We start from the raw sequence: 27,313 nt of genomic DNA, 5'->3' as shown, positions 1-27,313 counted from the left end.
AAAATAAAAGAAGCTAAGAAAGTGTGGCTTGATGAAAGGAGAGAACGGGGTGGAAGGAAGAATAAGAGAATTAAATAAGGAAAGAAAACGAAGAGAATAGTATCAGAGTTTGCAGAAGAGGAGGAAAAACAAGCGATTAACAGAGATAAGAAAAGCGAGTAAAACCGTGCGAAAAACTAAGTAACTGAAACATGGGTAGCAAATCCCCAAGACTTTTACACCCGCTTGATTAACCTTTCCACCCGCCCCACTTCACACCTCTCATGCTAAACTCACCTCTCCTCCACTACTTCTTACCTTCACGCCTCTGCACCTCCAACCTGTCTACCTCCCCTCCCGTCCTTCCTCCCTCCTTTCTTAACTCCCTCTCTTCTTATCTCAAAGTGTGGCATTAAACCGTGAACGAGGACGAGTTTCACTGTGTATTACTCTTCACTGCTTATTCTTTGTGCTATGAGAGAGAGAGAGAGAGAGAGAGAGAGAGAGAGAGAGAGAGAAGGGGGGGTGAGGAGAAACAAGTTTAGTGTGACTTCTATAAGATAAATGGTGTGGCTACAAACAGATAGGAGTACGTAGGAGAAAGATTAAGGGTTTGGAATGCTTAGTGGGGTGTTGAGAAGAGAGGAAAGGAGGTCAGTGGCAAGAGAGAGGGAGAGCGGGGGAAAGAGACACAGAGAGGCATGAGTCAGAGAGAGAGAGAGAGAGAGAGAGAGAGAGACTGAGAGGAAGGGACAGTTGCATGACGAGACGGAATGACTGAGAAAGATGCGTATGGCGGGCGACAGGTGGCATGACTGAGCGAGGAGAGAGAGAGAGAGAGAGAGAGAGAGAGAGAGAGAGAGAGAGAAAGTAAATTGGAGAAATTACGAGAGGAGTAACTTTGCATCGGTACAAGTGTGTCCTTTGGGCGGAAGTTAGGCGGAGGAGAGACGCGGCCGAGGATGAATGGAGCGGAGGGGGAGGAGGAGGAGGAAAGAGTAGGGCGTGGGTTCGGGCGTGTCTTGGGTACGAGCGGGAGGGGTGAAGAAGGGAGTGAAAAGGGGAGGAAGTGGGAGGGAAGGGGAAGGAAATAGGAGGGGGAAGAGGGTTTTGGGGTCAAGGCGTGGTGCACTTACTTCCCCACGGCAGCCTCCTTCTCCTCCTCCTCCTCCTCCTACCCCTCCTCCTTCTCCTCTTCCTCCTCCTGACGTTCCTTGAAAGCCCCAAAACTTCTGGTTCCCCCAAGCGGCCGCGACCACACCAAACTGAATTTAAAGTTTGGGTGTTATTGTGGGCAAGACTTTATGGAGGACAACCTACGAAGAGGAGGAAGAGGAGGAAGAGGAGGAGGGAAAATAGGGTACGAGATGAAAAATAAAGATACGGAGACGAAAGTATACCTTGGTGTTACTCAACGTCCTCCTCCTCCTTCTTCCGCTCCTCCTCCTCCTCCTCCTACTACTACTACTACTACTACTACTACTATTACTGCTACTACTACTATTTTTTTTACAGCAAAGGAGTCAGTTCAAGGGCATAAAAAAAAGGAAACAAATATGAAAAAAAAGCGAGCTAGTCACTGCTCCTAAAAAGAGTTAAAGGAGTGGCCGAAAAAGAGGTCAATTTCGGGAGGAGAGGTGTCCTGATGCCCTCCTCTTGAAAGAGTTCAAGTCGTAGGCAGGAGGAAATACAGATGAAGGAAGATTGTTCCAGAGTTTATCAGCGTAAGGGATGAAAGAGTGAAATGCTGGTTAACTCTTGCGTAAGGGATTTGGACAATAAAGGGATGAGCTTAAGTAGAAAGCCGTGTGTGGCGAGGCCGCGGGAGGGGGGGAGGCATGCAGTTAGCAAGTTCAGAAGAGCAGTCAGCATGAAAATATCGATGGAAGATAGAAAGAGAGGCAACATGGCGGCGAAATTTAAGAGGTAGAAGATTATCAGTAAAAGGAGGAGAGCTGATGAGAAGAAGAGCCTTAGACTCCACTCTGTCCAAGAGAGCTGTGTGAGTGGAGCCCCCCCATACGTGAGATGCATACTCCATACGAGGGTGGACAACGCCCCTGTAAATGGATAGCAACTGTGCGGGGGAGAAGAACTGGCGGAGACGGTACAGAACGCCCAGTCAAGAGGAAGCTGATTTAGTAAGAGAAGAGATATGAAGTTTCCAGTTGAGATTTTGAGTTAAGGATAGACCGAGGATGTGGTGCTGAAGAAGGTGATAGCTGAGCGTTGTCAAAGAATAGGGGATAGTTGTTTGGAAGATTGTGTCGAGTGGATAAGTGGAGAAACTGTGTTTTTGAGGCGTTGAAGGACAGCAGGTTCTTCTTGCCCCAATCTAAGCGTTCTGCTGCCTCCAGCCTGGAATCGTTTAGTTCCTGTTGGGTGGGTCTTTTATTAAAAGAAGTTGAGTAATGCAGAGTAGAGTCATCGGCGTAAGAATGGATAGGACAGTTCGTTTTGGAAAGATCATTGATGAATAACAGGAAGAGAGTGGATGATAGGACAGAGCCCTGTTGAACACCACTGTTGATAGGTTTATGGGGAAGAACAGTGATCGTCTATGACGGCAGAAATAGAACGGTCATAGAGGAAACTGGAGATAAAGGTACAGAGAGAAGGATAGAAACCTTAGGTGGGTAGTTTGGAAAGCAAAGATTTGTGCCAGACCCTATATAAAGCTTTTGATATGTCCAGCGCAATAGCAAAGGTTTCACCGAAACGGCTAAGAGAGGATGAGCAAGAGTCAGTTAGGAAGGCAAGGAGATCACCAGTAGAACGCCCCTTGCGGAACCCATAATGGCGATCAGATAGAAGGTCAGAGGTGGAAAGGTGCTTTTGAATCTTCCGGTTAAGGACTGATTCAAAAACTTTAGATAGACAAGAAAGTAAAGCTATAGGATGGTAGTTTGAGGGATTGGAACGGTCATCCTTCTTAGGCGCAGGCTGTATGAAGGCATACTTCCAGCAGGAAGGAAAGGTAGATGAGTGGTAGCAGTAATGGTAGTTCTTTCCTCTTTCCTACATAATTTCCATGCAGTTTTTCCATGCTGCATGGTTCTTTTACCTTTCCTGCCAGCTTTGGCTGGGAGGAGCCTTCGCCTTTGCTGTCCTTCATCTTCCACCTTTGATTAGATAGTTAGTGTAGCTTGTCACAAACAGCCTCGTAAGGACCAGCAGGTCTGCTGTTGTTTGTTCTTTCTTTGTGTTTTTTTGTGTTGACAGGCAGAGGCGAAAGAGTTTGACCAGGCAGGGTGTCAGCACGGAAGCACAGTTTTTAAGGACAATAGGAGGCACTCCATCAGGTCCATAATATACTATTATTACTGCTACTACTACCATCTGACTTTAGTATTTCCTTAATGTGAATGTAAATATGAAGCAAACAAAAATAGGAAAAATAATGAGAAAGATGATTAGGGAAAGATGAGTGAAAAGAAGGGTGAGAGGAGGGAAAAACTGTAAGAAAAAAAGAGGAAGAAGAAGAGTGAGAAAGAACCAGAACCAGAAGCAAAATGAATGGATGAATATAGAAAGAAAGGGAGGAATAAATAAGTAAAAGGAGGAAAGAAGGATGACACGAAGGAAAAACAGAAAGGAAAGAAATGAAGGACGAAGAGTGGATGAAAGTACGAAGGGAAAAAAGGTTGGACTGCATATATGAACGAGTGATTGAATTAAAGAGGAAGGTAAGGAATGAATGAAAGAAGAACGAAGGGAAAACCAAGAAGGAAAAAAAGAAGGAAGGGAGAAGAGAAAAGTTGGAATGAATGAATGAATAAACAAATTAATGAAAAAATAACTAAGACATAAGTGAGGAAAAGTAGGGAATGAATGAAAAAGAAACAAAGAAAGGAAAAAAAGGAGGGAAGTATGTATTTAAAATCGTCACTTTCTTCTTAACTTCTCTATTCCTAACCCATTCATCACTTCCTCCTATTATAATTTTCCACTCCTTCCTCTTCCCTCCCCTCTCCCTTGCTTTCACGCTCATTCACTCCCTCTCCCTTTCTCCCTTTCCTAGCAAGTCGAATTCATCCCCACTCCTTCAGTTCCCTTTTCATCTCTTCCATCACCTTTCGTTCCAGTCCAATGTAACTACTTTCTATTTCTCTTCTTCCTTCCCTTTCCATTAACGACTATTATTTTTCTTTTCTTCCCTTCTTTTATCCTCTGTTGGGGGCTTTTATTATTGTTTCCTTTTTTGTGTGCCCTTGAGCTGTCTCTGTTGTAAAAAAAAACTCCCCTCTCCTACCTACCCAGCTCTATCTCCTCCATCCCCTGCCTTTGCTTTCTATCGTCCTATCCCTATCATTCTCTTCACTTCTATTTTATACTTTCAATCACTGTCCATTCTATATCTTCCCTTCCTTTTCTTTCTCCTTCATTCACATCCAATCCCTTAATTTGTTTTTCTTCAGTCTCTACCTTCCTTTCGATTCCATTTTCGTATCCCTTCACTTCCCTTTCACTTTCAACACTTTTTTCCTTAACTACCTTTCTTTGTTATTCCCACACTTTTTCTTCTTCTTCTTTATCTTTCTCTTCCATTCCATAACCTTTCTCTGGCATTCTTGAACCATTTCTTTTTCCTTACCTACCTTTTCTTTTCCCTTCCCTATCTTTCTCTCCCCCTCTTATGCTTCTTGTTCCATTTCCATACCTTTCTTTATTATTCCCTACACTTTTTCTTCTTCTTCTTTGTCTTTCTCTTCCATTCAATAACCTTTCTCTGGCATTCTTGAACCATTTCTTTTTCCTTACCTACCTTTTCTTTTCCCTTCCCTATCTTTCTCTCCCCCTCTTATGCTTCTGTTCCCTTTCCTACTTTTCCCTTCACTTCCCTTCCCAAGCAATGTCTCAGGGCGGACGAAGGAACAGAGACGAATAAGAAAACTTTGCAACATTCACGGGGCGGCTTATCACATAACTTTGCCTTGAATGGGTCATACGTGTGTTTGTGTGTGTGTGTGTGTGTGTGTGTGTGTGTGTGTGTGTGTGTGTGTGTGTGTGTGTGTGTTAGAATGAAGAATGTAAAAGAAAGAAAAAACTGGAAAAGGTGAAAGAAAAAAGATGGAAAGAAAAAAAGAAAAGAAGAACGAGGCGGGAGGAATTTGGCAAAGAATAAAGGAGGGAAAGAAACAAGGGAGACAGGAAAGAAGGATTTAAGGAAGAATATGAGGAAGGAAAAGAAGTATAAGGAGAGGAAAGGATGAAGATGAGAGAGAGAGAGAGAGAGAGAGAGAGAGAGAGAGAGAGAGAGAGAGAGAGAGAGACCTATTGAATTCACTGTTTGGTAGACAACGAATTACAGTTCGTAGACAATGTAACCTCCTCCTCCTCCTCCTTCCCGTCCCTCTCCTCCTCCTCCTCCTCCTCCTCTAAAACTATTGGCTTAGCCTCTACTACGACTTAATATCCTCCTCCTCCTCCTCCTCCTTCTCCTCCTCCTTCTCCTACTTTCCCCTCCGCCCCCTTTATCCATTACGTTCTTAGAAGGGATGAGTGTTGAAACAAAAGGAAAGAAAGAAAAAAATGGAATAGTTGTCAAAATGAGAAAGGAGTAACAAATAACGACAAAAACATCAATAATAATAATAATAATAATAATAATAATAATAATAATAATAATAATAATAATAATAATAATAATAATAATAATAATAATAATAATAATAATAATAATAATAATAATAATAATAATAATGAAATTCAAACTTCAATAGGACGAGAAAGAGAGAAGGAAAATTAGAAGAACCGAAGAGTGAGGGAGAGGAAGAGGACGAGAGAGAGGGGGGGGAGGGGGAGGTAGGGAGGATAAAGGGAGATAAAGGGAGAGGGAAAGTGAAAAGGGAGGAAAGCGCTAAAAGAGGCCACGAAGGGGAAGATACGGGAGGATTAAATGCCAAGAAGGGAGGGAAGGAGGGAGGGAGAGGAAGGGAGGGAGAGAGGGAGGGAGGGAGAGAATTGGGGGAGAGATGGAGAATAAAAGGAAGGGAGAGGAAAGAATGGGAACGTAATGCTGTGTTAGTTCGAGGAGGAGGAGGAGGAGGAGGAGGAGGAGGAGGATAAGGCGAGCAATCCATCATCATCAGTAATCGAGTCGAGAAGTTAAGATCAAGAGAACCATTACCACGGCGCGGAAACAACAACAACAACAACAACAACAACAACAACAACAACAACAACAACAACAACAACAAATACAACAACAACAAATACAACAACAACAACAACAACAACAACAACAACAACAACAACAACAACAACAACAAATACAACAACAACAACAACAACAACAACAACAACAACAACAACAACAACAACAACAACAACAATAATACCAAAAAAGAAGTAAAAAAAAAAGAAGAAAAGAAGACGACGAGGAAAATGACAAAAAAAATGTTAAGAAGGAACAGGAGCAAGAAAAGTAAAAAAAAAAGATGTAGAGAGAAAAAGGAAAGGTCAATAATAAAAAAAAGTAGAAGGTATATATAGAAAAGCGAGAAGAAAAGGAGAAAAAAATATGAAGAGGAAAAGTAAGGAGAGAAAAAGAGCATGAAAATAAAAGATGATAGAGGAAGATGAAATGAAAAAAAAAATCAACAAACTATTCGTAAAATACTTCAAACAAAACCAGACAACCCCCCCCCCCAAAAAAAAAAGGACAAATTAAACAGTAAAAGCCAATAAGAATTTCGACCGAGTGAGGAAAGGAAGGGAAAGGGAGGAAAGGAAGGGAAAGGAAGGGAAGGAATGGAAGGGAAGGGAGGAGGAGACGAGGGAGGGTTAAAACAAACACACACACACACACACACACACACACACACACACACACACACACACACACACGCACGGAAAAGGACATTGACCCTTTCATCTCACCAACAGCATCTCTCTCTCTCTCTCTCTTTCCTCCCCTTCCCTCCCTCCCATTCCCTTCCCTCCCTTATCTCCCCTTCTTCTCTCCTTTGCTCTCTTTCCCTCCTACTTTTCTAATGCATCCCTCCTCCTCCTCCTCCTCCTCCTCCTCCTCCTCCTCCTCCTCCTCCTCTTTAAGTATCTCGTGTGAGGTTGTAAGGAAGATGTGATTCAGAAGTGGATAAATTTACCTCTCTCTCTCTCTCTCTCTCTCTCTCTCTCTCTCTCTCTCTCTCTCTCTCTCATTAGCTTTCCTCTCCTCTATCTCAACATTATTGCTTCCGCTTTTCTTTCCTCCATCTCTCCAATCTCCTTTCCTCCCTCCCTCCTTCCCTCTCTCTTTCTCCTCCATCCTTCCCTCCATCTCTTCATTTCTCTTCTCCACGTCTCCCTCCCTCCACCCTTATCTCTCTCCCGATCTCTCCCCTTCCCTCCTACTTTTCTCTCCTCCCTCCCTCTCCCTCCCTCAATCCCTTCCTTCCACCCCTCCGTCCCTTCCTTCTCCCTCCATCTTCCTGAACCAACAAACAAACAGACGAAGAAGTAAAGACAAATGTGGAAAAGAGGAAATTGGGTGAAACGAAGGGACAAACACAAAAAAATATTACCCTCGTGACACGCATGAAAATACAGGAGGAAAAGAGAAAAGAGAAGAGAGGAAATGGGAAATGGAAGACTGGAAAGAAGAAATTAATATGACTGAAAAAGAAAACTGGTTAAGAAGAACATTGCGCAAACTTAACAGAAAAAGACGAATGGTAACACGAAAAAGGAAACTACCAAAATAGAAGATAAGAAAAAGTGAAAGAAATACAGGAAAACAAAGAGATGAGAGATAAGACGAACCAGACAACCAACACCGGCACTTAAAATCAAAATTATTAAAGAGCGAACCGCGGAAAATACTTACACATACTTATAGAAAAAAATTACGATGAAACCACGACCACCACCACGACTACTATTATTATCACCACTAACATTACTACTACTAATAATAATAATAATAATAATAATAATAATAATAATAATAATAATAATAATAATAATAATAATAATAATAATAATAATAATAATAATAATAATCAAAATGGTATATAAAAAGTAAAACAAGAACTAGAAGATGAAAAAGCGAAGAAAAGAAAATATGAGGCAGGAAAAAGATGGAGAAGGGAAAAAAAAAGAGAAGAGGAGGAGGAGGAGGAGGAGGAGGAGGAGGAGGCATGATCACCATTAGGAGTAATTTCATTCACACGATTTTCAAAACAAAATTAACGTAAATTTCTTGAAGGACACACACACACACACACACACACACACACACACACACACACACACACACACACACACACACACACAGTAGTAGTAGTAGTTTATTGACAAAAATACATATTACAAATGCAAAGGAAAAGTAATTATGTATCTATTTTTTGTCCAGATTGAATACATATAAAAAAAAATACGTAGAAGGCACAACGTTATTATTGTAATCAGAAAATCTATTCATATATCTTAACTACCTCATGTACATAATTGCACAATTCTGAAACATATTCATTTTCATTAAGAAGCTCTATAATACTATCAAATTTAAGCATTGGGTATCTATCACGACAAGGTTCCGATAATAAACATTCGATTAGTACATGCTTTTCAGTCTGCACACTATTTTGTTGCACTGACAAACACGTTCCTCACGCGGCGTGCGGCTTGGGCCACCTCCCAACCTCCACGCGAAGGCTGTGAGACATCACCCGCAGCATCGTGAATGACTCTCGCTTAAAGTCTGGTATGAACACCTTCGTAACGTATTTGTTCAGTATGGATGTACTCGCTGCTTTGATCCGAACGTAATCAGCAACTTTCTCCACTGGGTTCGTATTTTCGTCCTCCATAGATAATCTTTCAAGGAAGCGAAAACCTAGAGTGTTTGCTTCTCCACACAGCTGATACACTCAATGGAAAGGTTCGCTCATATCGACTCGTTCCCGCTTTGTTTTAATGAATTTTCTTTTTTTTTCTCTCAATAATACTTTGCAATGGAGGAGTACCTGCTTCGACCATACACAAGTTCATGCTAGTGTTCTTACGCACACACACACACACACACACACACAGAGAGAGAGAGAGAGAGAGAGAGAGAGAGAGAGAGAGAGAGAGAGAGAGAGAGAGAGAGAGAAGAGGAATGGAAGGGAAGATAAAAACGAAACGTCATAATCCTTCATGAGTTCCTTAACCTCACAGCCCCTCCCGGCCCTCCCCCCCCCCTCCTCCTCCTCCTCCTCCTCCTCCTCCTCCTCCTCCTCCTCCTCCCGGATTACAATGCTTCTGGGGAATTATGATGACGTCAGTAGATTCCAATTCATCTTTCCCTGTTAGCAGATGGCCGGGAGAGAGAGAGAGAGAGAGAGAGAGAGAGAGAGAGAGAGAGAGAGAGAGAGAGAGAGAGAGAGACAAAGTAGATACATTATTGCTCGACTGACACACACATATACAAACCTAGACACACGAACCAACTGACAAATAGATAGACGGACAGACAGACAGATAGATAGATAGATAGATAGATAGACAGATAGGTAGATGGAGTGCTTTTAACTTGATGGAGAGAAAACAGCTGAGATTTATAACGTGGTGTCAGGAGGAGGAAGAGGAGGAGGAGGAGGAGGAGGAGGAGGAGGAGGAGGAAGAAGAAGAGGAGGAGGAGGAGGAGGAGGAGGAGGAACAATAACCAAAGAGGAGGAGAACAGTACCCGTAAAGAAAAACAAAGTAAGAAGAGGAGGAAGAGGAAGAGGAAGAGGAAGAAGAGGAAGAGTTATAAAAAAGAAGAGTAACACATCCTCCTCTTTTCTTCGTATTAACTTTTCTTCTTCTTCCTCTTCCTCTTCCTCTTCTTAACTTTCTCCGCCACTTGATTTTCTTTCCTCAAGTGTCTGTTTTTTTTAATCTTTTTTTTTTATTCTGATTTAGTTTTCTTGTCTTCATGTTTTTGTTTTCTTGGTGTTATTTTTCTTCTTATTCTTCTTATTTTTCTGTTTTCTTCTTTATTTCTTCCTCGTCTTCTTTGTTTCCACTATTTCCTCCTTCTTCATCCCCTTCTTCGTCTACTCAGTTTTGCATTACTTCACTTCCATCTCCTTCCCGTTTTCCTCCTCCTCATCCTCCTCCTCCTTTTCCTCCTCCTCCTCCTCCTCCTCCTCCTTCTCCTCCTCCTCCTTCCAAGCTCAAAACAAACTAGCTCATGAAAAAAGTATGTCTCAAACTTTCTTCTCCTCCTCATTTTTCCTCCTCCTCCTCCTCCTCCTCCTTAAACAGAGTATTACTAGACGAAGGACAACGAGCAAAACACACTCTTCCTAATCGTGTGTGTGTGTGTGTGTGTGTGTGTGTGTGTGTGTGTGTGTGTGTGTGTGTGTGTGTGTTTGGATGAGGGAACCCGTCCATTAAGGTAACGTAAGAAGGAAACCAAGAAAAAAGGAAGAAAACAAGAGGAGGAGGAGGAGGAGGAGGAGGAGGAGGAGTCTTATGTTAGCTGTGAACAAACAATTTTAGGAAGAGGACGAAAATGAATGGGTGGAGAAAGACAGAAGGACGGGAAGAGGGGGAAGAAAGGAAGGAAAAAGAGGATGGGTGGGAGAAAGAAGAGGAAAAAAAGGAAATATGGAAGGAAAAGAAAAAAGAAAGGAGGCAGTGAGAAAAAGGGGAACAGGAGGAAGGGAAAAGGGAGAGGATGGGTGGGAAAAAGAGGAGAAAAAAAAGGAAATATGGTAGGAAAAGAAAAATGAAAGGAGGTAGTAAGAAAAAGGGAAACAGGAAGATAAAAAAAAACAGAAAGGAAAGGACAAACGGAAGGAATGAAGGAAAAAAAATAATCAGGAAACAGGGAAAAAAAAGGAATCAGAAGTCGTATTGGAGGGACAGGAGGAGGATAAGAAAGCAGAAGGAAAGGACAAACGGAAAGAATGAAGGGAAAAAAAATAATCAGAAAACATGGAAAAACAGGCAACAGAAAGCGTATTGGTTCTTTACGAGGTTGCCCGCTCTAGTGATTTAGCCTGGAATTTTCAAGACACTTTGCCATCTCACATCAGCTATTTCTAAAGGTCAAAGAGGGGATCAGTCGGGTTCTAATGAGTGTTTCTTTAGGTTCATGGTACAGAAGAAGGGTCAGACTACCACCAGGGTCATAAAACTACCCCTGGAAATGCCCACAACTCCTACGAAAGCCTTGTCAAATATGTGTTCATGGGCGGCGAAATATCTCCTGATACGACCCTTAACCTGCTCGTCTGTCACTTCATTGCCTGTCAGAGCAGATCAACGCGCTCCGGGCGGTACGTTCAATCGACTCCCGACGCAGCAGAAGTAGCGGTTGATTCGATTTTTAAAGGAGTTGATGTTTGACGCACTTACTACTTCTGCGGGGAGGTTGTTCCAGTGACGAATGACTTGCTCGGAGAAATGAAACTCCTGCCACAGTAAAGTACATCGCCCCGCTAAATACATACATATATACATACATACATACATATAAACACACATACATCCGGTTTTATTTATATGTGATGGCATGAGAAAATTATGTAAGAAATATTTTAACGTACTAACCACCATGTTCTCTCTCTCTCTCTCTCTCTCTCTCTCTCTCTCCCCCCCCCCAGGCAGCGCAGTGTGCACGGCGGCCGAGTACGAGCGAGGGGAGGTGTGGCATCCGCGGCTCCAAAACTCAGAGGGCAATTACTGTGTCACCTGCCGATGTCTCAAGGTGAGCTGTCTGTTTGTCTGTTTGTATGTCCGTCTGCCTGTCTGGGTGTCTCTGTCTGTTTGTCTATCTGTTTGTCTGTCTGTTTCTGTTGGTCTCTCTCGATCTCTCTCTCATATTGCTTTAATTTTCGTTTCTTCTTATAGCTCCTCCTCCTCCTCCTACTACTACTACTACTACTACTACCACTACTATTACTACTACTACTACTACTACTACTACTACTACTACTACTACTTTCAATCTTATCCTTCCTCCGTTTCTTCATTTTTTCTTTCTTTTTTTTTTCTTCCTTTTCACCCATTTTGCACTTCTTTTCCTTTCCTCCCTGTCCCGTCCCATACACATTCCCTTCCTCCTCCTCCTCCTCCTCCTCCTCCTCCTCCTCCTCCTCCTCCTCCTCCTCCTCCTCCTCTTCTTTGCACAAATCTTTAAAGTTTTAAGAGTATTTGTGGCTGGGTCTTTTTTTTATTTCCTTTTTATATGGAGAGAACGAGGGAGGGAAAGGAGGAGAAGGAGGAGGGAAGAGGAAGGAGGAGGAGGAGGAAGAGGGAGGAGGGAGGGATGGAGGGGAGAAGGTTCAGATTATCTCCTTCCTTCCTCTTTCTCTTTTTCTCCTTCCTGTTAGTAGCCAGATTTCCTTCCTTTTGTTCTTCCTTCTCTCCTTCATCTCCTTCCTTACTTCTTTCCTCCGCTTCCTCTTCCTCTTTCCTCTTTCCTTTCTTCGATTCTCTTTTTTTTCACTTTTCCTTTCCTTTCCTTCCTGTGGTATTTTATCTCGGCTTTCCTTATTTGTTTGTTTGTTACTGTGTATTTCTCTCTCTCTCTCTCTCTCTCTCTCTCTCTCTCTCTCTCTCTCTCTCTCTCTCTCTCGTCATTACCTCAATCAGCTTCTTCACTTTCATTCGCCTTTTCTATTCATATTTTTAGCCATATTTCCTGTGAACCTCCATTCCTTCCTTTAAAATTACCTCCTCCTCCACCTCCTCCTCCTCCACCTCCCCCTCCTCCTCCTCTTTCAAAAACTCCTCTAACATGGTCATCATAATCGCTATCACCTCGTCCTCCTCTTCGTCCTCCTCCTCCTCCTTCTCTTCCTCTTCCTCTTCGTTCTCCTCTTCCTCCTCCTCCTCCTCCTCCCCCTTCTCAGTCTACTCACGTTCATATTTTTACGAAGTTAATAGAAACGAAGTAGAAGGAAGGAAGGAAGGAAGGAAGGAAGGAAGGAAATCGCTGTTGTCTTCGATTCTGCTTTTTTCCTTCCTTTCCTCCTTCACTCCCTTTCACCTCTTTTCTTCTCTGTTTTCCTTTCTTCCTTTTCGCCTTCATTTCTTGATTCCTCCCTCCCATTTTTTTCCTTCATCTGCTGCGTTTTTTTTCTTTCTTTCTTCTTTCATTCTTTCGTGTCTTCTTCGCTTCCTTCTCCTTTCATTCTTTCTTCTTTCTTTTTTCTTCCATTTATAATTTCCATCTTTCTTTCATTAATTCTTTTTCTCTTCTTTTTTTCATTATTTCCACTTTTTATATATTTTCTTTACCTCCTCTTTTTTCCAATCATTTTTACATCATTTTTTTCTTTACTTCTTCCTTTCCTTCTTTCTTTCATATATAATTTCCATCTTTCTTTCATTAATTCTCTACCTCTTCTTTTTTTCATTATTTCCCCTCTTTTATTTCTTTTCTTTACTTCCTCTCTTTTTCAATCATTTTTACACTTTTTTCTTTACTTCTTCCTTTCCATTCTTTCTCTTCGTCTTTCATTTATTTCTCTCTTCGTTGCCTTCCTTTTCCTTCCTTCCCTTACCTCGTTCTTTCCTAACTGCCTTTAATCATTACTTCCTTCCTTTAGTTATTCCTTCTTCCCTTTCTTCCATCATTCATCCGTATGTTTTTTTTTTCCATATCATTCCCGCCTTTCCTTGTTCCTTCCTTCCTTCCTTCCTTTTGTAAACACTAACCGGTTTTATTTCTATTTTTCTCATTCATTCCATTCTCTTCCCTCATTCCTTCTATAAACAAAACCTCGTTCTTTCTTTTCCTTTCTTGCTTTCTTTCCTTTTCTTTTTTTTCCTTTTCTTTCTTTGCCTGGGGACGCGTCGTGGGTGTGGCTTCAACGCAAACACTGTGTTACGATTGACTATTCCCGCCACAACTCCCTTCCAAGCACCAGCCAATCACAGGCCGAGGATCGTGAGTGGGCCGCCTCTGATTGGACGGACCAGTGCTTGGTCCCCTCCCCCTTTTAGCGCCTTCCCCCCCCCTCCCCCCCTCTCCCCCCTTCTCCCCCCCCCCCCCCTGATCGTCTTGTTGCTGTTTCGGTATTTAGACTGATTAGCGAAGAGAGAGAGAGAGAGAGAGAGAGAGAGAGAGAGAGAGAGAGAGAGAGAGAGAGAGAGAAGTGGCAATGGTACTGATAATAACGATAAAAGTATTAATAATAAAATAATAATAACAACAATAACAATAATAACAACAATAATAATAATAATAATAATAATAATAATAATAATAATAATAATAATAATAATAATAACAGAGGAGGCGGTGGCTGAGTGGTTAACGTGCGGTAGCCCCGGGTACGTGGGTTCGAGTTTCACCAATCCACGCTGACAATTTTGACCATCACCGAGTGGCGGAAGATTACCCACATGCTGCCCTAACTTAGGAGACTTAGGGTCGTATTCTAAAACATTTCGTTGCCCAAGTTCACATATTTGACATGGCTTTCGTAGGAGCTGTAGGCCTTTCCAGGGGTAGTTTTATGACCCTGGTGGTACTTTGATCCTTCTTCTCTGCCACGAACCTTAAAAAACACTCATGACAACCCGATTGATCCCGTCTATGACCTTTAGAAATAGTTGATGTGAGGAGCACCGGGGGGCAGCACAGGCCAAGCAAGAGTCGTACTTCACGGGTGCCACTATAAAAAAAATTCGCCATATATATAACATAATATAACGAGAGTGGGTGGGCGGTATTAATGCGTTGGAATTAAAATAAACATGGAATTAATATCCATACGACGGGAAAAGAAAGTTTGGCGACAACTGTTAACTTATGCACAAGAGGAGGAGGCGTTTCTGGTTTTAAAGAGTGCAGCGAAGGGGAGAAGGGAAAGGGAGAAGGGGGAAGGGGGTTAGTTATGAGGGCGTGGGTGTATGTGTGTGTGTGTGTGTGTGTGTGTGTGTGTGTGTGTGTGTGTGTGTGTGTGTGTGTGTTAGAATTCTTCGTTTTGCCATCTATGGGTAATTGTATGTGTGGACTGTATCTGTTCTTTAATATGTCTGTGTCTGTTCATTTTTATCTGTTTAACCCTGTCTGTTTTCTGTCTGTCTGTCTGTCTGTCTATGAATGTATGTGTATGTGTGGACCTAAATGTTTGTCTATCTATTTTTCCCAGTGTATATTTGTTTGTCTGTCTGTCTGTATGTATGTAGGCCTGTCTGTCGGCATGTATGTATGTCTGTATATCTGTTTCCGTCCGTCTGTCTACATGAATCTCTCTCAGTGCTCATCCTGTCTATCTTCATATTTGTTTGTTTGTTTGTTTGTTTTCATTGTTTCTTAGTCTGCATGTGTTTCTCTGCCTTTCTTCCTTCTCTTCTTTCTTTCTCTGACCATCTCCTCCAGTCTCTCTCTCTCTCTCTCTCTCTCTCTCTCTCTCTCTCTCTCTCTCTCTCTCTCTCTCTCTCTCTCTCTCTCTCTGGTCCCTTTTATTTGCAGGGGGGACTATTTAATGCTGCGAAGGGACCGTGCGAAGATTTAGAGGAGGAGGAGGAGGAGGAGGAGGAGGAGGAGGAGGAGGAGGAGGAGGAGGAGGAGGAGGAGGAGGAGGAGGATTATCAGTATCAGCAGGAAAAGAAGAGAGAGAGAGAGAGAGAGAGAGAGAGAGAGAGAGAGAGAGTGTTAGCTACATTAAGTTTGGGGGGTTAGAATGGACTTTATTCCTATATGTCTACTGTTACTATGTTTGTCTGTCTGTGTCTGTCTGTCTGTCTGTCTGTCTGTCTATCTCTGTCTATTGGGATATGTGTCTGTGTGTTTATTTATGTATGTTTGTGTCTGTTTGTGTCTGTCTGTCTGTCTGTCTGTGGGTTTCTTTATAAATGTATGCGTGTTTCTGTTATTACGTCTGTCTGTTTTTCTATCTCTCAGTCAAATACAAACTCTCTCTCTCTCTCTCTCTCTCTCTCTCTCTCTCTCTCTCTCTCTCTCTCTCTCTCTCTCATCCACACACACACACACTCACTCAGTCGCCCGTGTTTGCATGCACTCTGCGTCCCTCACGGCACCGCCCCGCCTTCTACTTTCCGCTCCTTCTCGAGACATAAGCCGGGACGCAGGCGGCCATCAGATCTTGTCCATCATCATGTTTACAGCGCTTCTCACCCTCTTCCACCGCTAAACACCGCCCCAACCAAGCATCAAAACCAGGCCGTTTGTCTTCTCCGGGCGCTGTACTTAACCCTTGACACCGCACCGCCCTTCCTTTCCTCTCCACCTCCTTCTCCTCAATTGTGAACAGGTGGTATTTAAAACGAAGTGAGAAAAGAGAAGGAAAATGAAAAAAACTAATCCTGCGTGCTTGCTCTAATACATTCGTTCTCTCCTCCTCCTCCTCCTCCTTCTCCTCCTCCTCTTCCTCCTTCCCTTTCTTCGATGATGGGTTCACTTGCAAAGTATTAAAATTTTCTGATGACACGAAAATCGCTAGTAAGGTAACTACGACACTTGACGGAGAAGCATTACAATCAGATTTAGATTGACTTGCACGTTGAGCCAATCAGTGGCAAATGATATTTAACGTTGACAAATGTAAAGTGTTACACATCGGAAACAAAAACAATCGCGTTCAGTACGTAATGAATGGTCAACAACTTTCTGCAGTAAGTAAAGAAAAGGATCTTGGAATCACTATATCAAGCGATTTAAAGCCCGGTCAGCACTGTTCAGAGGCAGTTAAAACCGCAAACAAATTGGTTGGCTTCCTCTTCCTCCCCCCCTCCCGCACGAACAGGTGGTATTTATAACGAAGTGCAAATAAAGGAGGAAAATGAAAAAAATAATCCTGCCTGCCTGCTGTAACACATTTGTTCCCTTCTGCTTCTCCTCCTCCTCCCCCACGAACAGGTGGTATTTAAAACGAAGTGCAAATAAAGGAGGAAAATGAAAAAGCTAATCCTTCCTGGCTGCCTGCTGTAATACGTTCGTCCCCTCTCGGTGCACGTTGGGTCTGTATACGTCAAGTTGTTTATGGGTTCGCGTTCTTCCGGGCTCGATCAAGTGCCTTTCATTTCGGTGTGTTTGGCCGCTGGAGTGTTGCCTTGTATTAACATTAAGATAAGAGGGAAGGTGAGGCAAAGGGGAAGCGTGCGAGCGATCGGGCGGCGAATGACTGTCTGGAATTTTTTTACTAATACACTTTCTCCCTCTCTCCCTCTCTCCCCCACTCTCTCTCTCTCCCCCTCCCCCCTCTGTCTCTCTCTCAGGAGGGCGAGGGCTACCACTACAACTGCACGAGTGAGCCGTGTCCCGAGGGCTGCACGGGCGGGGCTGACGAAGGGGAGTGCTGTTCCATTTGCTCAGGTAACGCGTGTACGCTCCTGTCTCTTGAAATGTTCTGTCTGTGTGCTCGTGTGAGTCTATCAACACAGTGGTTGTCTGTCTACCTGAATCTGTCTCTCTAGCTGTCTGTAGGCTACACCTGTCTGTTCCTCTCTCTCTCTCTCTCTCTCTCTCTCTCTCTCTCTCTCTCTCTCTCTCTCTCTCTCTCTCTCTCTCTCTCTCTCTCTATATATATATATATATATATATATATATATATATATATATATATATATATATATATAAAATAAAATACTCTACGATGTTAAATTTCATGAAAATAAGATACACTGAAATCAGTCTTCCACGGACAAATTATATATTGTTTTAAACACAAGAAAAGATATAAAATCCAATTAGGGATACTGTTTTCAAAGCTTGTCGTAACGCAAAGTTTAAAAAGTTTCAGATATAAAGAAAATCGTTTTTTCTTTAATATTTATACAGTAGGCACAGAAAATAATTATCAGGAATTACAAGAACAACAACAACAGCAGCAGCAGCAACTAATACTACTATTACTACTAGTACTACTACTACTACTACTACTACTACTACTACTTCTACTACTACTACTACTACTTCTATTACTCCCACCACCGCCCTTACTACTACTACTTATACCACCACCACCACTTAAATCACCACCGCTCCATCTATCAGCGTTCTTCCCAGCCTCTTTATACAAGCCTTGACATGAGAGGGATGAGTCGTGACACCCGAGCCTGGCAAGTACAACAATTCTTCTTAAGGCCGTGACGTGAACGCGGCCTCGAAAAAGCGGAGTGTGCGAGTCTGCTAAAAGTTTTGGTGCCGCGTTACATACATTATTACACCATTCTTCTCCTTGCCGTTTACAGAGAGAGCAAAAATTGAACGGTTTGCGATGTCTTTAGCCAGGAAGATTAATAATGCGTGTCAGAGAAAGAGAGAGAGAAATGGTTGATGGTTAAGGAGAAGGGAAGGAAGAACGGAGAGAAGGAAGAGGAGGCAGACACATGAGGAGGAAGGAAAAAAGATAAAGATGAAAATGGATAGAAGGATAGATAGATAAAGAGAGAGAGAGAGAGAGAGAGAGAGAATGATAGTTAAGGAGAAGAGAAAGAAGAACAGAGAAAAGACAAGGAGGAGGAGGAGGAGGAAGCAGGGAGATGAGAGAGGAAAATGGGAGATGATAAAAAATGAGCGAGAGAGAAATATAAAGAAATGGAAAGACAGATAGAAAGAGAGACAGCGAAAAAGACAACCATCTTAGAATTGCAAAACACAACAATTAATTCTTTAGAACATGTGGTGGTGGTGGTGGTAGTAGTGGAGGTGGTAGTGATGGTGGTGGTGGTAGTGGTGGTAGTGGAGGTGGTAGTAGTGGAGGTGGTGGTGGTGGTGGGTAGGACGGCAGCCAGATTCAGCCCATAACCCCTACAAATATCTTATCTTAAAGCCATTGAGGGTACTATAGCCGCTCTCTCTCTCTCTCTCTCTCTCTCTCTCTCTCTCTCTCTCTCTCTCTCTCTCTCTCTCTCTCGTATCTACGCTAACGGCCACACAAGAGTTAGGGCGTGCCGGCGCGGTGTCCCGGAGTGCCAGGGTTCAAGTCCCGCCAGCCGCTACACGCTGGCAGTTTTCAATTACCGCAGAGTGGAATAAGGCTACCCATGTGCTGTCTCGATGAACCCAACTCTTGTGAAATTTCAAAGAGGTTCATGTGGAGTTCCGGAGGGCAGCATGAGCCAAGCAAGAATGGTGCCACTATAAAAAAATAACTTTTCTGTGCCACTGACGGGAAGCGGCCTACCAATAAGCCCAAACAGGAAAGTCTGCCGGCGCTGTAGGCCAAACGAAGCACACACACACACACACACACACACACACACACACACACACACACACACACACACACACACACACACACACACACACACCAGCTATTTTGCCAAGATTTCGTTTTACATACAAATTCACTATCCTGCTCCTGCTTCTCCTCGTCTACTGCACCCATACACAAACAACGCGTGGCTGCTATTTTGATTCTGAGGCTGTTGATGAAGTACCACGCGAATATTATTTTAAAACCCTATAGGCGGCTAAAATGGGGGCTGGGTTGTGGCGTGGGTCAGGGAGGCACTTAATGGAGGAGAAAGAACCCTCGACTGACCAGCGGCGCACAACACAGGTCGCTACTGGGATAAATAACCACCACTCAATATATACAGGATTCAGAGGTTGGACTACGCTATTCTACCGCTTTACAGACGCGCAGCTAAAGTGTATGCCCCCCACTTTACCAATACATAAACTAATAAGAGACTGGACTGCAATATCCTGTCTGGGAGTTTACGGATAACACCAAAGTGGAATGGAAAGATCGTCGTCGCCTAGAGAGATTTCGAAGCCATTAAAAAAGCCATTCGCCGAAGTGTTCAATGACCCAAAAATAAACGTACCGTGTCGTTCAGCCATATTAAGTGCACCGTCAAGCACTTTGGGGCAGTAATAGTCGTTATAAAGTACAGCACGAGAGGGCGGTCGCTGCAGACCATGAAGGAATAATAACATTTTAGGGCAACGGGCAACATCGAGCAAAAAGGAAAACAAGAAGTCAACCCCGCGACCAGGTCCAGGGAGAGGAACCTTGGGAGCAGCGTTGCCAATTTATCGTATTAACCGCATATCGTATCTATCATTTTTATGCCTCAAACTCTCGTACCTACACAAGTAACGTGAGAAAATCAAAGTTAGTGCTAAAATTGTTGAATATTGATGTTTTTCGTTCTTTGTTGTTATAGTTATCGGTCAGCAACTACGAAAATGAAATGCGATGAGTACGATAATTTGGCAACGCTGCTTGGGAGTGAGACGTTAGGGGGTAATGTTGCTTTCTTTGTACAGTCTTCAGAGTGACGCGGAGGAACGATTAAACAAACAAAGTAGGAGACAGTTTTAAACCAACAGAGTTTTTTTATTATTAACTATGCGTACGTGTCCTTACTACTCCTCCTTCTCCTCCTCCTATTCCTCCTCCTCCTCCTCCTCCTCCTCCTCCTCTTCCTCCTTCTCCTTCTCCTTTTCCTCCTCCTCCTCCTCCTCCTCCTCCTCCTCCTCCTCTTCCTCCTTCTCCTTCTCCTTTTCCTCCTCCTCCTCCTCCTCCTATTCCTTATCCTCCTCCTATTCCTCCTCCTCCTCCTCCTCCTCCTCCTCCTCCTCCTCCTCCTCCTCCTCCTCCTCTACTACCCTCTCCCTCCTCCTCTTCTTTCAGTTCAATTTTCCTGTCCATAATCTTGCTAATAATATTTCTACTGTAAATGTTGCTTTAGGTATTAGTATCGTAGAAATAATGCCAACAATAACGAGTGTCATGAAAGTATAATTGTAGCAACAATGAAGACAATCATAATAATAACTGAAATTATCAATATACAAAAAAAAAGTTATTTTATTTTATAGAATATAATTTGCATATTACTACTACTAATAAAAAAATAACCAAAACAATGAAAATATTATATACAAGTATCATTATTAATATTATCATTAATATCATTATCAATAAGATTTTCATTAGTGTTATGATTGTTGTTCCTGCTGCTATTCCTATAAATATCACCGTTGTTATGCATTCAGAGTATAAAAATAACCAAAATTACTTAACAAGTTCAATAACCTCTGTGTGTGTGTGTGTGTGTGTGTGTGTGTGTGTGTGTGTGTGTGTGTGTTGTGTGTGTGTGTGTGTGTGTGTGTGTGTGTGTGTGTGTGTGTGTGTGTGTGTGTGTGTGCATATGGGCGCACACACGGGCAGGTTCTTTCCACCATTACAATCATCATTCGAACACTCGCTCGATTGCAAATCACTGACACGCACACAGAATAAACGCCGTTGGAGTAATAATAATAATAATAATAATAATATAAAACAAATAATAATTATACCTTTCCAGTGGATGAACCAAACATATCTCCTCCTCCTCCTCCTCCTCCTCCTCCTCCTCCACCACCACCACCACCACCACCACCATCTCCTCCTCCTCCACCACCACCACCACCACCACCTCCTCCTCCTCCTCCTCCTCCTCCTCCTCCTCCTCCTCCTCCTCCTCCTCCTCCTCCTCCTCCTACTCCTCCACCACCACAACCAGCTCCACCTCCTCCTCCTCCTCCTCCTCCACTTCCACCACCACCACCACCACCACCTCCACCTCCACCTCCACCTACTCCTCCTCCTCCTTCTTCTCAACCTCATTCTCTTCCTCTTCATGTTCCTCTTTTTCTTTCTCTTTCTCTTAAACCTCTTCCTCCTCCTCCTCCTCCTCCTCCTCCTCCTTTTCCTCCTCCACCTCCACTTCCACCACCACCTCCACCTCCTCCTCCTCCTCCTCCTCCTCCTCCCAATGCTCCTCCTCTCTCTCCTAATCCTTCCTCTTGTTCCACTCCTCCTCCTCCTCCTCCTCCTCCTCATTTTCCTCCTCCTCCTCCTCTTCCACCACCACCTCCTCCTCCTCCTCCTCCTCCTCCTCCTCCTCCTCCTCCCAATTCTCCTCCTCTCTCTCCTAATCCTTCCCCTTGTTCCACTCCTCCTCCTCCTCCTCCACCACCACCACCACCACCACCTCCTCCTCCTCCTTGTCCCTGTCCTCGTCCTCGTCCTCCTCCTCCTCCTCCTCCTCCTCCTCCTCCTCCTCCTCCTCCTCCTCCTCCTCCTCCTCCTCTTCTTCTTCTTCTCCTTCCACCTCCATCTGCATCTCCACATCCTCCACCTCCACCACCACCAGCTCCTCCTCCTCCTCCTCCTCCTCCTCCTCCTCCTCCTGCACCTCTCCACTTATCGAATAAAGAAACATTTGCAACGACGTATTTTGAAGCAATTATTAACTATGCACGTAAGTCAGTCTCTCTCTCTCTCTCTCTCTCTCTCTCTCTCTCTCTCTCTCTCTCTCTCTCTCTCTCTCTCTCTCTCTCTCTCTCTTTCTCTCCCTCCGTCACACAGAATCGGCGACGAGGAACAAGAACAACAACGGAGGAGAACCCGGATCTCCCTCTTCCTCCTCTTCCTCATCCCTACCCTCCTCATCCCCATCCTCCTCCTCCTCCTCCTCCTCCACCTCGTACTCCTATCGCTCGACGGACGGGAACGGCGGCGGCACGGGGGGGCTGGTCGCCGACGCCTCCGCTGCGGGCGTGTTCAGCAGCGGCGGCGGGGTGGCGGGGACGCGCTCGTGTGTGGTGGACGGCATGATGTACCAACACGGCGACACCTTCTCGGGAAACTACAGCGGCGGCGAGCACGAGAAATGCCAACACTGCTTCTGCAACGTGAGTGTGGCGAGGATAGGATGGGAAAGGGAGGGGGGATGGGAGAGGGATAGGAGAGGGAAGGGGAAGGAAGGGGAAGGAAGGGGATGGGAAACAGAGTGAATTGAGAATGGGAAAAGGAGGAAGAGGAACAGAATAGAAAGCCAACAATTCTTCTGCAACGTGAGTGTGGCCAAAGAGGAGGAAGAGGAGTGGAATGAAGGGGTGGGGCAGGGGTAAGGGAGAGGGAGGGGGACAGGTCATCTCGTTTGAAGCTACAAGGTGGTGGATAAAGAGTCGAAGAACACACATCTCCCTTCAAACCACCCTCCCTTCCTGCCTCCCCAAAAAGTCGAAGAACACACATCTCCCTTCACGCCACCCTCCCTTCCTTCCTCCCCAAAAAGTCGAAGAACACACATCTCCCTTCACACCACCCTCCCTTCCTTCCTCCCCCCGCAGGACGGCGTGACCCAGTGCCGGACGAAGGTGTGCCCGCCGGTGCCCTGCTCATCACCCATCTACATCAGGAGGGACTGCTGCCGCGTGTGTAGAGGTGAGTGTGTGTGTTTGTGTGTGTGGGGGGGTGCCTGTGTGTGTGTGTGTTTGAGGAGAGGGGGGAGTGTGTGTGTGTGTGTGTGTGTGTGTGTTAAAGTGGAGTAAATAGTAATAACAACAACAAGACAGCGCTACTTAATACGAACAAAACAACAACAACAACAACAACAACAACAACAACAACAACAATAATAATAATAATAATAATAATAATAATAATAATAATAATAATAATAATAATAATAATGGAAAACAAAATAAAAATTAATACTCACCCATTACGGAGAGGTCAACCACGCCCCTTCTGAAAAAAAAAAAACATTAAAAACAAACACACACAAATAAAACAAACAAAAAACAAACCTACGAACGAACAAAACAAACAAAAACAATAAAAATCAACAACCTACAATTCTTCATTTAAACGTGAAGGCAATTAATCGTGGCAGCCGAGAAGGAGGAGAAGGAGGAGAAAAAGGAGGAAGAAGAGGAAAAGGAGGAAGAGGAAGAAGAGGAAGAGGAAGAAGATTCGAATACACATCAATAAGACTTAAGAATAATGACACACGATATGAGATGATAAATTCAGGAAGAGAAAACCGAATGGGAGAAAGATAGGAATGAAGGGAAAGAAGTGGAGAAAGATAGAGAAGGAGGAGGAAGAGGAGGAGGAGAGGAAGAGGGGGAAGAGGAGAGATAGGAATGAGGGTAAAGAAGTGCAGAACGACTGAGGAGGAGGAGGAGGAGGAGGAGGAGGAGCCGTTCATTATAGGCCAGCGACATGAATGGCCACGATATAATATCCATAAACCCTCCCTGTGTGTCACCTATACACACACACACACATACATACATACATACATGCGCCCCCCGTGTATGCATCCACCATGACCATGAATGCTGAATATGATGAGTAAAAGGAAAAGGAGGAGAAAAAGGAAGAGGAGGAGGAAGAGGAGGAGGAGGAGGAGAAAGAGGAGGAGCAGGAGAAAGATTAGAAGGAGGAGGAGAAAGAGTAGGAGAAGGAGGAATCTTAGAAAACGGACGAGCAGGCAACAGGAACCTTTTTGTGGTATAATGAGCCTGGTTAATTAAGTGGTTGTTGAGGCGCTTCCCTGACCTCCAGAACATAATAGATTACGTTAGGCGGTGGCTGAGTGGTTCCGATTAAAGTCCCGTCCGTCGCTACAAGACTACCTACATGATGTCCTGATGACCGCCTATCAACCCGGGGTCAGGTGAAACTCTCTATAGAGGATCAAGTGGAGCTCCGGGAGTGAAGCATGAGCCAAGCAAGACGGCGTCACTAGAAAAAACACGGGCTGGGGTGACCATCAGGGCCCATCATGAAAGTCTACCAGCGCTATAGGACCAAAAAAAATCAGTATCTCGATAATGGAGTCCGGATCAGAGGGATTTTAATTTACACGATTTGGTCTTTTTTACAGTGACTATCTCCGCGGGTTGTTGTTGAGACGGATGACACAGCGAGAGAAAAAAATATAAATAAGTATCTCATCACTTTAAATAGAGTAAATGAAAGCAAGAAACAACACAGTAAAAAAAAAAATATTATCCTCAACTCATTATAAACTATTAACAATGGGTAAAAAAGAGAGAGAGAGAGAGAGAGAGAGAGAGAGAGAGAGAGAGAGAGAGAGAGAGAGAGAGAGAGAGAGAGAGAGAGAGAGAGAGAGAGAGAGAGAGAGAGAGAGATAGAGAGAGAGAGAGAGAGAGAGAGAGAGAGAGAGAGAGAGAGAGAGAGAGAGAGAGAGAACAGGCGAGGCTTCAAAAAATACTATAATTTCAACGTTTAATGGTGACAGTTTTAGATGTAATGCTGAAAAATGCCGAGGGTTTCATGTTGAGTGACGTCACCAACATCGACTTTTTTCACTGTCTGATCAACGCGGACTCACGCGCGAGGAAAGAAAAATGAATGCTTGGAAGGTAGAGAACAGGAGTGGTTAAAAATACACACCATTTTAAAAAGAAGAAAGAAAAGGAAAACGTGCGTAGTAAAAAAAGTATATATAAATAGACAAAGGAATAAAAAAGTAGATAAAGAAAACATTGAAAGTGTGTGAAAACGACTAGAAATATTGACAATTGAAAAAAAAGAAAGGAAACACATAGCAAGTAAAATAAAACGATAGACAAAATACATTTACAAAAGAGTGAAAAACGAAGTAGTCACGAAAAAAAAAAAAACAGCGGAGTGAAAACTGGAGTAGATGAAAGAAATGAATAAGAAATAACAATAAAAATAACAGTAACAAACGGGAAGAATAAATAACGATAGGAATACCAAGAGAAATAAAAAAAATAACATAGACATTAATGAGAACATGGTTAGAGAAGAACAATAAAGGAAAAAAATACTGGAGGAAAAAACAATAAAAAAGGACGTAGAGAAATAGAAAAAATGTATATATAACAACAGAGAAAACAATACAAACAGGAATAATACGAGACTGGAAAAACTTATAATTGAAAAAAAGAAAAGCAGATGAAAATTACATAGCAGGAGTAGAAGAAGAATATTACGATTTTTTTTTTTCTTTCTTTTCTCCCCCGTATTTTTTTTTCTTTCCCTTTGCCATCTTTTTCATCCTCCTTCCTGCTTCCTTTCCTCCTTTCTTCCCTTTCTTCCTCTTTTTCTTGTTTTTCCTTTCCAATTTCTTCCTTTTCTTCTCTTGGTTTCCTTTTCTCCCTCGTATTTTTTTTCCTCGCTTTCCCTTTGCTACGTTTCTTTCTTCCTCTTTCCTCCTTTTCTTTCTCTCGTTTCTTCCTCTTTTTCTTGTTTTTCCTCTTCTTTCCCTCCTTTTCCATTCCTCTTGTTTCCTTTTCTTCTCTTGCTTTCCTCTTTTCTGCCTCGTATTTTTTTCCTTTACTGTATTTTTTTCCTCCTTCCTGCTTCCTTTCCTTCTTTCTTTCCTTTCCTCCTCTTTTCTTGTTTTTCCTCTTCTTTCCCTCCTTTTCCTTTCCTCTTGTTTCCTTTTCTCCGTCCTCCATCCTTTCCTTGTCCCCTCTTCCTTCATCCTCAGTTCCTCCTTCTTCCTTTTCTTTCTTCTTACTGTTCCATTCGTTATCTTTTTTTTTATAGAAGAAAAACGACGAGAAAGTAGAAACAGAAATGAAGAAAATAGTAAATAAATGTGAAAAACGAAGAAAAAGCAGAAACAGAAGAGAAGAAAATAATAATAAATGAATGAAAAACGACGAAAAAGTAGAAACAAAAAATGAAGAAAATAATAAATGAATGTGAAAAACGACGAATAAGTAGAAAAAAAAATAAGAAAATAATAATAAATGAATGAAAATCGACGAAAAAGTAGAAACAAAAATGAAGAAAATAATAAATGAATGTGAAAAACGACGAAAAAGTAGAAAAAGAAATGAAGAAAAAAAAAATAATGAAAAACGACGAAAAAAAATAAAAAGAAATGAAAAAATGACAAATAAATGTGAAAAACGACGAAAAAGCAGAAACGAAAATGAAAATAAAAATTATAAACGAGGCTTAACAAAATACTAAAAATGAAAAGGAGGATAATAATATGACAAAATTACGTAACAAGAAGGAAACATTGATAAGAAAAGATTGTAAAGATATAAAAAAAGATCGGATAATAGAAAACAACGACAAAAATAAATAAATAAAATACATGAGATTAAAAGATTACAAAAGAAAAAAGAGAAAAGAAAAACGAGGGATTCTTGGAAAAACAAAAAGAAAAAAGAAAAAAAAGAAAAAAATATTAAGACCAGTGAAATACAAAAGGGCAGAGGAAAAAAATAAAAAGGAAAAAAACGAAATAAAAAGAAAATTGACTTACATATATAAAACTCTCTCTCTCTCTCTCTCTCTCTCTCTCTCTCTCTCTCTCTCTCTCTCTCTCTCTCTCTCTCTCTCTCTCTCTCTCATCAATCACGTTATCTTTAAAATTGCCGCTGACCAAGGAAGGCAATATGTAAGATAAAGAGAATGGGAGAAAGATGTGTGTGTGTGTGTGTGTGTGTGTGTGTGTGTGTGTGTGTGTGTGTGTGTGTGTGTGTGTGTGTGTGTGTGTGTGTGTGTGTGTGTGTGTGTGTGTGTGTGTGTGTGTGTGTGTGTGTGTGTGTGTCATAAGCCTAATATCAAGGGTCAAGATAGCTGTTGACAAAGAGGGGGATGGAGAGAGACAAAAAGTCTGGAGAGAGAG

The 27,313-nt window shown here is 42.8% G+C and overlaps 1 protein-coding gene across 6 annotated transcripts in view; it reads left to right on the top strand.

The window, feature by feature from the left end:
- The window catches only part of LOC127010115 (chordin-like protein 2), a 93,977-nt gene that overhangs the window by 43,845 nt on the left and 22,819 nt on the right, over positions 1-27,313 (top strand). For all 6 annotated transcript variants that reach the window (XR_007762925.1, XR_007762933.1, XR_007762934.1 and 3 more), the window contains exons 2-5: positions 11,560-11,663; positions 17,150-17,246; positions 22,246-22,571; positions 23,013-23,106. Coding sequence is in view for 1 of the 6 variants with exons in the window: in XM_050883960.1 (XP_050739917.1) it covers positions 11,560-11,663; positions 17,150-17,246; positions 22,246-22,571; positions 23,013-23,106 (621 nt within the window). In the remaining 5 variants the exon portion in view is untranslated. The remainder of the gene's footprint in view (positions 1-11,559; positions 11,664-17,149; positions 17,247-22,245; positions 22,572-23,012; positions 23,107-27,313) is intronic.

The sequence above is a fragment of the Eriocheir sinensis genome, chromosome 4, assembly GCF_024679095.1.
Source record: "Eriocheir sinensis breed Jianghai 21 chromosome 4, ASM2467909v1, whole genome shotgun sequence".
Taxonomy (NCBI): domain Eukaryota; kingdom Metazoa; phylum Arthropoda; class Malacostraca; order Decapoda; family Varunidae; genus Eriocheir; species Eriocheir sinensis.
The sequence above is the reverse complement of the archived record's forward strand: the minus strand, read 5'-3'. Positions and strand labels throughout refer to the sequence as shown.